General features: G+C 38.6%; 1 protein-coding gene across 1 annotated transcript; it reads right to left on the bottom strand.

Annotated features, from left to right (window-relative positions):
- Positions 1-2,940: 2,940 nt before the first annotated feature.
- Positions 2,941-8,666, bottom strand: LOC136841525 (uncharacterized). Its single transcript, XM_067108485.1, has 4 exons — positions 8,642-8,666; positions 4,735-4,787; positions 4,070-4,262; positions 2,941-3,562 (listed from the first exon to the last, which is right to left on the bottom strand). The coding sequence occupies exons 2-4, from the start codon at positions 4,784-4,786 to the stop codon at positions 3,346-3,348; spliced, it is 462 nt and encodes a 153-aa protein (XP_066964586.1). The 5' UTR covers position 4,787; positions 8,642-8,666; the 3' UTR covers positions 2,941-3,345.
- Positions 8,667-12,363: the final 3,697 nt, after the last annotated feature.

Here is a 12,363-nt window from a genome sequence, read left to right as displayed (position 1 = left end):
AGAACAAACTAGTCGTGTCCATGACTTCATGCAAGTTTCAAAGACTCACCGACATGTGCGGATATAGGATGTAAATAGGATTTAGACACCTGTGCTAATAATTCGCTCATTTTGTTGCAATTCAGAGATCCTGAAGGTATTCTACAGATTTTATAGACACTTCCAGAGGCCGGTACAAGCGGGCATCGGAAGTGGTTGACGCTAATGTCATGTTATTCATCATTACTCATATTCATTTTGACTTCTCTCTCTCTTCCTTTTACTTCCCCAGCAGTTTTTTTTTTTTTTATAGACCGGTTGATTTATGAAAATTAAGCAAGCTCTGGGGCGCTTTCAGCCATTCAGCGCTCAAGACAGCGAAAAGAGGGAGTAGGAGTTATTGGACAGCAAGATGAAGAAAGGAAGAGGGAACGGAGGTAAAGTAAAAGGCTAAAAAGTTTGCGCATCTAAGGGCCGAAGGAACCTTTAAGCAACCGCTAGTAATGTTGGCAACAAGTCTCTATAACCGACGAAGAACGATGGTTTCTTAGTGGCATATTCACAGCTTTGGATCTCCACACCGCCTCAACCGACACCAGAGAGAAAAAACGAAAATTTGCTCTCGGTATAATTTTACAAGTTATACCTTGTGGAATATACCTAATGAGAAAGGTCACTGGACAAGACAAGAAGTCCAGTAAAGTCCAGTACTGAGGTGTTAAGGGATATAAACATATGAAGGTGTGAAGTGATTACTGAGCAATCCTACTCCAGGAAATTAAAATACTGCTATTGGAACTTCAAGAAAAAGTAATGGAAGCCACTGTAGTGATTAGTTTTGGAAAAATATGTGGAATCAGAAAAATGATTGCAAGAACATAAAAAACACAGAGGTTTGAGTTAGATATGGCAAAATATTAGTATTTTTGAAGACTGGATTGTCTCCGTTTGTTGACGAGACCGGAGGTCCATGCCAGGCATCTTACTCTATTTAACACATTTGCACAAACACAAAGACGTGAGACAACACATTCTATTGAAGGCGATATGATTGAGTATCTTACAAAATGCCAAAGAGAGAGCAGGTTAATCTAAAATTTAGTTGCTTATTGGCTGACAGCACCATCTGGAGAGGGTTCTGAGAATGCAGTGATCTTCTTTTGGGGTTATCCCTGCAGGCGGGGTAGTGCTATCAGTGCACCTCACGTGCCACACTGTAGCCATTACCAGAGGGTGTTCACAGCTTCCCTTTGGCCCGTAGCTGCATCCACTCTTTAGCCTTTTACTTCCTTTCCTGCTTCCTTTCTTCAGTCTTGCTGCCCAACTTCTCTAACTGTTACTTCTTAGGGCAACAGTAGGATTTTCTCCCAGTTCCAAGTTTGGATCCTTGTGCCTCATCAACTTTATTTCCTGCGTCCCTTTGTCTTGCTGTTCAACCACTCCAACTACCTCTTTTCACTAGCTTAAGCGTTGCAAGGCCGAAATTGCCCCACTGCTCGGCTTAACAGCCTTAATTTCACAAAATCAAATCTTTGGGGTTATACAGTCTTTCTTCAATGTTGTTAACGTTTACTCTATGTTCTTGGTCTCGCTGTTGTGTCTCCTGCCTCCACCTGTTGTCGCTAAATTGATGTGCCACACCTGTGACAAGAAAACAATATGTAAAGAGAAGCTGTCTGTACATTAATGAATGTACAGATTGAGATAACTTCAGAGATTACAAGCTACTCAAATCTTCAGTCACTGCATCCAGTTTTAGCTCTTTGCACTAGTTGGTCTTTATAAAGTGTAGTTGTGCATCTGTGCAGAATAATAAAATATGAAGTCTTGTTTTCCGTGGTACCATAGAGTAAACCACAATAGCTGGGCTTCATATACAATGTGGGTCAATTAATTGTAACTTCTCGCTATCAGGGGAGAAAACCAGTTGTGTCAAGCCAAAGATTATTGAGACACTTTTGTCACAAGGACAAGGAGCATCTCCTATCTAAAATATATCTTTAATGACTTTGTTTTCCCCTTAAACGCTAGGCTATATAACATATTGTGGTAAAACAGACCTGCTTTTTTTCGGTGCTGGGTGACATTACAAAAGTAGTTCACTTTACAGGCTGCCTATGAACAAGAGCCCATGCTAGCATAAGGTTAGCTTAAACTAGAACAAGTGGTCTGAGTGTTGAATTTCTCAGTTTTGCTACGGAAGCTCTGTTCTTTCATGTGATCCTGATATGAGTTTCTGATTAAGATGCCTGATCAGATATAGTTGCTTCAGACAGAGTTCTAGCTACTGTGATGTATGAAAACCTTGTTCAAGTAGGCAGAGAACACCAAACACTCAGCAGCCTCACTATATTGTCATTTTTCACCTAGGCATCCTCCTGCTTTGATGGACTTGTATTACACTTGTGTTGGGAACCAGCTTTCCTCTTCTTGAGCAACTACTCTGAGACAAAAGGGATTTTTGTACATGCTCACTGCCATAGACAACAAGGACAAAAGATGGAAATTTTGCAGAATATTGTATTGGCATAAGATCCTTGAAGTCCTAAAAATTGTCTTTTTCATGATTCTGGTGTACTTGGTGAGACCAATTCTTCAAGCAAGTATTAAGGAATGTTCAGAAGTGACAGCATCTGTTCTAAATATCTTATTCAGTACCATGATGGTAGTTATAGAGGCAAGAATACCAGAATAAGATCTCAGCATCCATCAATGTGATGTCACCTGACTGTGTTCATATCCCTTCAAAAATGACACGAAGACAAGACAGGAATGAGAATCCTTAGAAAGTCAAAGAGAATATTGTTTATTTAATTCTGATGATGCAGTCATCATTTTTAATGACCTGTTGTAATTCTTTTTTTTATCAGTCTCTTTAAGTATATCACTACCAGCATCGCTCCTTTTAGGTAAATGTCTCATACCATGATAAATAATAGAGAGATTATTTCAGTTGCTCTTACTACTCGTAATCTGCCTTTATTGCTGGTTATTACCAGGAGGTCATACAAGCAAAACACATTTTCTTATAAAATAGTGCGTATTTACAAAATTGCGACCCTTACTTACAAATTAAAACAATAAATAATTCGGGGAGAAACAAAGTAGACAAGTTTGTGTAAGAAATCAAACAAAAAGAAAAGAACTTGAGAGAAAAATTAAACCAAGCACAGATCTGTGGACGAAGATTCGTGAATACTCTCGGTGTGATTCTGTCTAGCAGAAGCGACATTTTGGCGTCCTGGAACACAAGCTGTTCCACGAACCCAGACAGTTGCTGGAAACCAAGCAGTTCCAGGTGACCAAGAAGTTCCAGGAACTCAAGCAGTTCTTGGAAACCAAGCAATTCCAGGGCACTCCTGGGCCTTAGCCACAGGTAGGTGGGTAGGGGAATCCGTTGATGGAGCAGTAGTAGGACAAGGAGTAAGTGGTTGCGGAGTTGATGGAAGTCGACGTGACGGTGTAAGTGCTGGAACTGGTTGTCCAGACGGTGAGGGCGATTCGACCCTGTCGATTCGCGGAATTCGCCGCCCTGCCCTCTGGCGACAGTGGGTCCTCGAAGGTGCTGTCCAGCAGAGTTGTGCTGGAAAAGAAGAAAAATGGGAGAATGTTGCTTATGAAGTCAAATGAATGACGGGCAATGGCACCTAAGCAAAATGTCATCGTTAATCAAAAGGAGACCCCAAATTTTTCCTGGTGCCAGTTTAATTACTGTGCATATAGCAGCAAATATTAGACCAATAGCCTTTTCAGATAGGTAGCTTAATAAAATGGTATGACACTAATTTTTTTTTATTTCAGAACATCAAAAAAACGGCCGACAAATATGACTAAGCTACCACACTGGAAAGGCTATCATGACAAGTCGTTATCTAGAGTGAAATTAGCAAATCTTCATGAAACTGAGTTAAAAAAAAATTATGTTAAATGAGTTAAAAATTGATTATTTACTGCAACACAGAACAAGAGAGAAAGAGCTATCAAACAAAAGTAGAAAGAAGTCTGAGAAGAATCGGAAAGAGAAAATATAAAAAGAAAAAAAAAAGATAAACAGGTAGACAGGCACATAAAGGACTGTCTGTACACTCACTCATCACCGGCGAGAGAGTCATCCTCGGCGATCAGTCCCGTGGACTGTCGTCGACGGATCTTCCTCCCCTGGCACGGGGTGGTAGCAGGATTAACGACGCAGGTGTAGGGCTGCACGGAGGTGATTGTCGTCAGGGTGAGGGCAGTGCGGGTGGAGTAAGCAGCCACGATCCGGGCGTCGTTGGCGTCCCTTCCTGCAAATGGTTCATAGATGTTATAATAGTAAGGAAATTGGCCATAGAAGCTTCATAGAGATTATAACACTGTAAACTGGGGCTTGCTAAGTCGTACTGTACGGAGGCGATGACATCTGGGTTATAATAGGCCTCAGGTTGGATGACTACGTCTATGGATCTCAATAGGCTCAAGTATATTCCCACAAACGTTCCATGGAGATAATAAAGGTAGGAACTGGGTTTAAAGGCTTCATAGAAATATTAATTGTAGAAATTGGGTCTATAAGCTTGTCTAAAGCAAGGCAATGCTTGTCAGACATTTTGTTCGGGAATGGTACGATGAAATGCTAATTTTAGGAACGAGTGTATATACCAATCTGCATAAAATGCTAGCAGCAAGGCAGTTGTCAATGCAAAAAAAAACCTGACAATACAAATTTACCCATATTTTTCAGACAAAGGTGATAAAAACAACATCAGTGAAACTCACCAAGGCAAACTGTCCCCAGAAGGGCGAAGACCACTAAAGCCAGACACTTCATTCTGTAAACAGATCAAAGAAAATTTAAGGCAAACAAATACTTGAAGAATCTTCATAGTAACGTCTCAATAACTCCATTACTGAGAGGGTAACGCAGTATTGCAAACCCTTGGATTTGAATTCTTCTGTTACGTGGATTCATGTGTCATTTTGAACAGACTAATTTCGCCTTTCATTTCCTTCCCATGTCAGATGTCAAGGGATTTCAGCAAAAGTTCACAAAATATTGCTGCCATTGTATACATTGAAATATACAGACATGTACACACCCATGGGCACACACACAACATACACATACATATCCACATAAATATATATATATATATATATATATATATATATATATATATATATATATATATATTGTAATAACTTCTTGAATTATTTCTTTGGTTCCTCCAGTAAAGTAAGTTTAACTGTCATTTTTCGTAAGTCACAAGAAACTACTGGTTGGTTCTTTCTGCTCCACTCTACGGGTTTTTTATGTATTGCTAGATGCCTTGTTTATATAGTTTTTATTTACCACTTGTTTCTCTCTGCAATTTCAACAAGCAGAGTATCATCTTCTGCAATTGCCTCTCTTCTCTTTGCTTGAAGGTTTTACGCTGCTTTTCTTGTTGCCCTTGCTTTATGTGGGGAAGTTTTTAGTTGGGCGAAAATGAATTCTGTTACGGTTCCCAGAACTGTGTTTTGCTTTTGCAACATATTCGTCAGCACTGTCTCTTCATCAGCATTGCCTTCTGGTCAAGGACAAGATATTATACACTCACTACTTTGCTTTCTTCCACGTCTTCTGCTGTTGGTGGTGAGGGTCTGCCCTACGCCCTCCTGTGCGAGCTTGTCAGTGGGTTTTGCCATTGCTCACCTGTGAGCAAGGTCCACCCTTTCATGTGAGTGCTTTGCTGGACCCTTTGGGAATTGTCAGGAGGCCTCTTGCGGCTGGAGAAGGTCAACCATCCCCTTTTGCCCATATTTGCTTTACCTCTTTATTACTGTTGCAAAGTGGATTCTCCTGTTGGAGCATTTGCGCTAACCCTTTAGTGTCAGGTGGAAACTCCCGTTGGAGCCTTCAGGGAAAGGACAGTGTTTTCAAAGCTCCAATCAGCATTAGCGTATTTTTCACCGTATTTGAGGATGGATTATTTTGTGTCTATGAAATCAGGTGTATTATCATTTATTTTTGTATAACCATCTTTGTGTAAAGGAAACAAGTCACTGTAATTACAAGTGTTAAAATTATTCCTCTCTGTGTCTCCACCTATTGTGTGCAAGTGAATAAGTGTTGTTTTTGTTCTACTGCTGTGACATTTCTCTCTTGCTTTTGGTATAACAGTAAGGGAGGAGATTGTAAATGCTTGTTTGTTTTTCTAGTTCCTCAAGCAGGTTTTCGGGGATATTTTTCATTATTTCAAGTGTTTAAATGTTAATAAATCATCGCTAAGTTTTCATTCAGGGTCTTTCTCACCCGCTTTTGAGTGTTTATTGCCTTAAGTTTGGTGTTCGTGTTAAATCGTTTTCTGGTCTGGCAACTGATTTATTGAGCAGAGGACCTAGTTGAAAAAATAAAATTTTAGTAGCTCTTGGTAAAAACTGAACTCATAACGATATATATATATATATATATATATATATATATATATATATATATATATATATATATATATATATATATGTATATATAAGTATTTATAGAAACACAGAGAGACTACTATAGAAATCTACTATAGAAACTTAGCGAGACTATCATAAGGTGTGAGACACGTGGTCTTACGGATATGAGTCAGAAAATTCGAGAGAGAGGAAATGAGCATTGTTGATCAAGGGCTAAGACAAAATAAAAAAAAAAATTAACGACCGTTCTTAGCCGGGTAATGACGAGTTGAATCAGCATTCTAAAGCACAAAGGCGAAGGTGAAAGATTATAAAAACACTTTGCAAACCGCCTTTCGTGAACTCGCCATCGAAAGAAATGGTGAATAGAAAATGGTGAACAGAGAATGGTGAACAATGAAGTATGTTAGAGATGGTGAACAGTGACGTAGTCGACACACCTCATAAACTATGACGCATCAAACTCATCACCTACACACCATAAACGGAGAAGGAAGGACACGGAAACAGAGAATTGAAGAGATGGTGGCTCGTGCACTCATTGGGTGTGAAAACGTAACCCCTATCTCAGTGACTGAAGGGACTTGGAATTTTTCACAACTCTCTCTCTCTCTCTCTCTCTCTCTCTCTCTCTCTCTCTCTCTCGTACTTGGTCTTTTTACTAGCCCAGGTTTGGACTTGGCGTATTCAGTCTCGAATCCAGCCGACTCTCATAAGAAGCAACAAAAATATGGTGGAACAATTATTCTCCAAAGAGATAATAAAGAAAAACCACTATACGAGTTTCAGTTAGCCTCCTAGAAGAATTAACTTTCATTTAAATGGAATAAGCATGTTCCTTGAAGAATGAACACGCAACGCTCTTTGTCCACTCTGCCATAGTCGGCCCAGAACATATATATATATATATATATATATATATATATATATATATATATATATATATATATATATATATATATATATATATATATATATATATGTATATATATATATATATATATATATATATATATATATATATATATATATATATATATATATATATATATATATATGAGGACATTTGTTATCAAGAATTGAACCTGCCCAGAATGAATAATTTTGTGGTCGATATTTTCTACAGTACTTCCTAATCGAATTCCCTCGGTTTGGGAGTCAACGAAGTCGGCATCCGAACAGGCACATTCTTTAATCTTATAATAATGTTTCGTTTCCTATTTTTCTCATTATGATCATTGGCCAGGGTATCAGATGTATCTGTCTGTCAAAAGACTCTCTCTTCTGTCCTGCGGTTTTGGTTCATTTTACTTATCGAAAGTTGCAAAGATCGGGTCTTGTTTTTCGTTGACATATTTCCAGCCACTGCAATTGGCTTTCGTCTTATCGGCACAGCAGTTTCCTGTTGCCATCAAGCATTTCCCGGCATTAACGAGCTTGCCAGACAGGCTACATTTCTTCTTCTTGTCCAAAAACAACGTAAAAACGAAGCCGTGCTTTACAAAGTCCACCTGCATCGTGAAACCAGTGACAGAGATAAACCGGGAAAGTATTAGATTCCGAAACTCTCCATCATTCCTTAGTGGAGGCGAATATTCTATCACAGAAACCACTGTAGATAGTAAGTTTGGGATGCCTATGAGAGACATTCCTAGATCAGTGCCATATAAACACGAGCAAACAGGGCGTGTGAGAAAGCTTCCCTTCGTGTGTCAACAAGTGCTGAAGAATGTTCTGATAAAAAAACTCACCAACTGGAGAACAAATGTATTTAAGAAATCAACATAAAGTTTCGGAGCGTCGTGCTCCATTGAACAGGGAGCCTGACACTCCGAAACTGTTTGAGGATTTCTTGAATATGTTTGTTCTCCAACTGGTGTTTTTTTTTTTAAAGTTTGATACTGATCTGTTACTACAATGTCCAGGTGAGGTGGAGATGTTCAGGAATGGACTCTCTACATCTTTATGCTTAAATGAGTAAGCTATAAGAGCGAAATTTATCCGAGTAAATGTGAATTGCCTACAGTGCACCACGTGAGGTGCTCTGACGGCACTACCGTCTTCTGAAATAATGATGATGATGATATTGTTGAAGATGAAATATTCATTTCAAAGGAAAAAATACCATCAGATTATAAAATTTTTCAGGCGACATGTTTCACAAATAAAGGAATACCGAATTTTCCCAAGCCCCCTTAGATAAAGCAATGCGCAATTCTCCTAAAAATCAGACACGAGCGCGCACCTGTGGTATATATGTTAATAAACACGTAACAAAGAAAACAATGTTGGATCGTTTGATGCGGCTTTTATACTTGGCTGCTTGGTTTTTTTAACCGGCAAGTAATACACCCGTGAGAGAATCCCACCTGACTGCTTCGGGGGATACGAGCTTAAAATTTTCCGCTTTCTTCCGGGTGCTTTCAATCCGATCATTATAAAAAGTTTCACAAATATTCGCTTGGATTGTCAGACGATGATAATCACGTTTGACGATCCGTTGTTGCGTTGAAAAAATATTAAGAGAAGGAATATCTAAATTGTAAAGAATATGAAGTACCTCAGATGGCGAACCCGAAAACTCCGTTCGCATTTAATGGAGTTTTGTACGTTCAGGAATTGGGAGGAAATGCCCCGAATTAACATTCAGGATAATCCTGTCGCTTACTGTCTGCCGGCGACTGCCTCCCCAAGAAGTTCATTCACTGCTTAGCACTCGTGGTAGCTCCATCTCCCTTTCTCTAAAGCAAAATATGATAACCATTGAATCAGAATTAGACGTGATTTTATCTTCCACTTTGTATGTGCCTTAGTTCACATCGATCTGCAATGAATTTCTCTGATTTCGTTAATTTGACTTCCAAGACAACATTGCCAGTGGATTTACCAGTGTCACGATTTCTGACTATTAGCCCCACTTTAAAGGGTATTTCTATGATGACTGGGTACTGGACGAAACTTAATGCCGCCTACGACTCTTTTTCACCTACAGATTTTAAAAAGACATTATCCAGTACTGGAGAGTGTTCATCATAAGGCTTCCTATATCGGAATATGTGATGGTATCAAAGCCACAAGCTTCACATCTTACTTTTAGTACCATTGTGGAAAGATTCTCCTTTCTTTGTCGGGTGTGGTTTTAACTACAACGGTCATCGTGATTTAGTTTATCTCCATAAGAAATCCAGTTTGGTTATTTTCCACAAATGCCGTTTCAACAGGGACTTACGCAACAGTTTTTTGTCTCAAGAAGTGCGCGCTACTCAGTTTACTATTCCCAGCATCCTCGTTCTGTTAAGCTGCCACGTCATCACGCTACCCAGTCAGGCTTCGTTCTTCTTCTTCTTCTTCTTCTTCTTCTTTTCTGCAGAACGTCATGAGATCTTCTTAGGGATCTTGCTATCATGCCATATGCTACTGAGATTAAGTGTAAGTTTTTCGCTGCTTGCAAACGTTACACTCCACTGTTTCCATTTTATTTATTCATTTATAGTCTGTTGAAAGGAGTCACTAAAGGGAACTTCAATAAAATAACCACAAGTGAAATTAGGGGATAATTGGATCACATCTTTTTAGAAAATGGGGTGTGACTGTTGGACAGACGATTAAATAACGCGACTATACTTTCAGGATCAGATAAGGACACAGAGATGGACACAGCTGCCTAAATCAAGTTCGTCCTCAGCACCGGAAACAGCTTAAAAAGATTTAAGAAGCTCAGTTGAGGAAAATTTGACATTATGGATATAAATGGCATTTAAACAAGGGGCTTTGATGGACGAGAGACATCTTAGCTACATTAAAGTAATGACGCAGTCTATGGCAGGAGGTTCGACGTGCTACTAAAGAGGAATTTAAACGGTTGTAAGAAGTGCCCTGCAGGTAACTGATATATTTTTGATGATTATGAATGTAATTAGATATTTTCTCAAGCCTCAAAGTCATATTTCTAGACTCGCAAAGCTCAGCCTTAGGATATGTTCTTCAATGAAAGGTAAGGTTTGGATCAAGGACAAGTTAGGTCAGCAGTCACACGCTGCTCAAGTTTCTGAAGATAAGATAAAAGCTTCTGGACCAAGTGAAGTTCCTCTCCTGTTAGCAAGGCACTTTCTGGCATACTTGCCCAAGGATTTGTCGTCTATTTCGTGTCATTCTGAACGGTTAAATCACATTTCCTAATTGCAGTTTTTATTGACCATGATTTTTCAGTTGTCTTTAACAACTTTCTGATGGTCTTGCCTCTGCTGTTGTTGAAGTTTTGAACCGTAATACGTTAACGCTTTCACTATAATTACTCCACAAGAAGAAAAAATCGAACTGGTCGCATCTTTTACGTATCTGGTCACATGGAGTGGAATATAATATTTAGACCGAAGGCCGAGCGATGGGACCTATGAGGTCATTCAGCGCTGAGAGGGAAATTGAGCGTAAAAAGGTTTGAAAGGTGTAAACAGGAGGAAAACCTCGCAGTTGCACTATGAAAGTAAGATGGAAGAGAGAGAATATATACAGTAAAACGCTTGCACTACAGCCGGTATTCACGAATAATAAATCAAACTGATAACATTTCTTATGCATCTGGCCACATTCTATTAGAGTTTAGTGGAATCTTCTTCTTCTTCTTCTTCTTTTAACGTGCTTTTTCCACGTTTTTTGTATGGGGTAAGCACGATGCCTTCTTTTGAAGGATTTTGATTTGGCTAAGTGGAATGGAATATGAAATTTAGGCATAAGGCCAAGCGCTGGGACCTATGAGGTCATTCAGCGCTGAGAGGGAAATTGAGAGTAAAAGGGTTTGAAAGGTGTAGCAGGAGGAAAACCTCGCAGTTGTGCATTAGGAGAGGGCGGAAAGCAAGATGCAAGAAAGAGAATATCAACGGAGGTACAGTAAAAGGAATGAAAAGGGTTGCAGTTAGGGGCCGAAGGGACGCTGCAAAGAACCTTAAGTAATGCCTACAGTTCACCACATGAGGTGCACTGACAACACTACACCCCTACGGGGACTTTCTCTTAGAGATCATTTTTTCTAACCTAAGGTTTCATTTCTTTACTGGTAATTTTCCTTTTTTTATATCCAAGTTCATGTACTTTTGGCTTGCTCCATGAGAACGCATGTCTTTTTAATGAATAATAATAATAATAATAATAATAATAATAATAATAATAATAATAATAATAATAATAATAATAATAATAACAAATGTTGTTCTTTAGTCAATTTTTGCACACTTTCTCTAAGAATGCAACGATTAGTCTTTCTTATCCTTATCCTGCCTAGAAATAATTTCAGTTTTTTTTTTCTTTTCTTGTCCATCTTATTCCTTGTTTCTTTTACCTACTTTCAGGACGGAACACCTTTGCTGTCTTAACCATCTGTAACTCCAACTGAAGCAGACGACGCTCGTAATAATTATTGCTCCTTATCTGTCACTTTCATGCGAGGCTGTCTAATATATCTTCGGTGTTCCTCATCATGTATGCATAATTTGGACCTGGAAACAATTAATTTAACGCTGGGTAAGACTGCTCTGGATGGGAATTTTCATTGTTGAAGAATATTCCACTTCAAAACTGAACTTCTGAAATTATTTCCGTTGTCATCATCATCATCATCATCATATTATTATTATTATTATTATTATTATTATTATTATTATTATTATTATTATTATTATTATTATTATTATTATTATTATTCAGAAGATGAAACTTATTCATATGGAACAATCCCACAGGGGCCATTGACTTGAAATCCAAGCTTCCAAAGAATATGGTGCTCATTAGGAAGAAGTAAGAGGTAAAAAAAAAAATTAATGAATTAACAAGTAGATACAAATCTATTAAAATGCAAGGAGAATAGCAAGTAGTAATGCATTGCACCTTCTGCTTTGCTTTTCTTCAGGTACGACTTCAGACATTACTCTCTGCTGTAAATTCGTTTTTCCCTTCCTCTTGTTCTGGTGTTGA

This window comes from Macrobrachium rosenbergii, chromosome 1 (genome assembly GCF_040412425.1).
Source record: "Macrobrachium rosenbergii isolate ZJJX-2024 chromosome 1, ASM4041242v1, whole genome shotgun sequence".
In the NCBI taxonomy this organism is placed as follows: Eukaryota; Metazoa; Arthropoda; class Malacostraca; order Decapoda; family Palaemonidae; genus Macrobrachium; species Macrobrachium rosenbergii.
The sequence above is the reverse complement of the archived record's forward strand: the minus strand, read 5'-3'. Positions and strand labels throughout refer to the sequence as shown.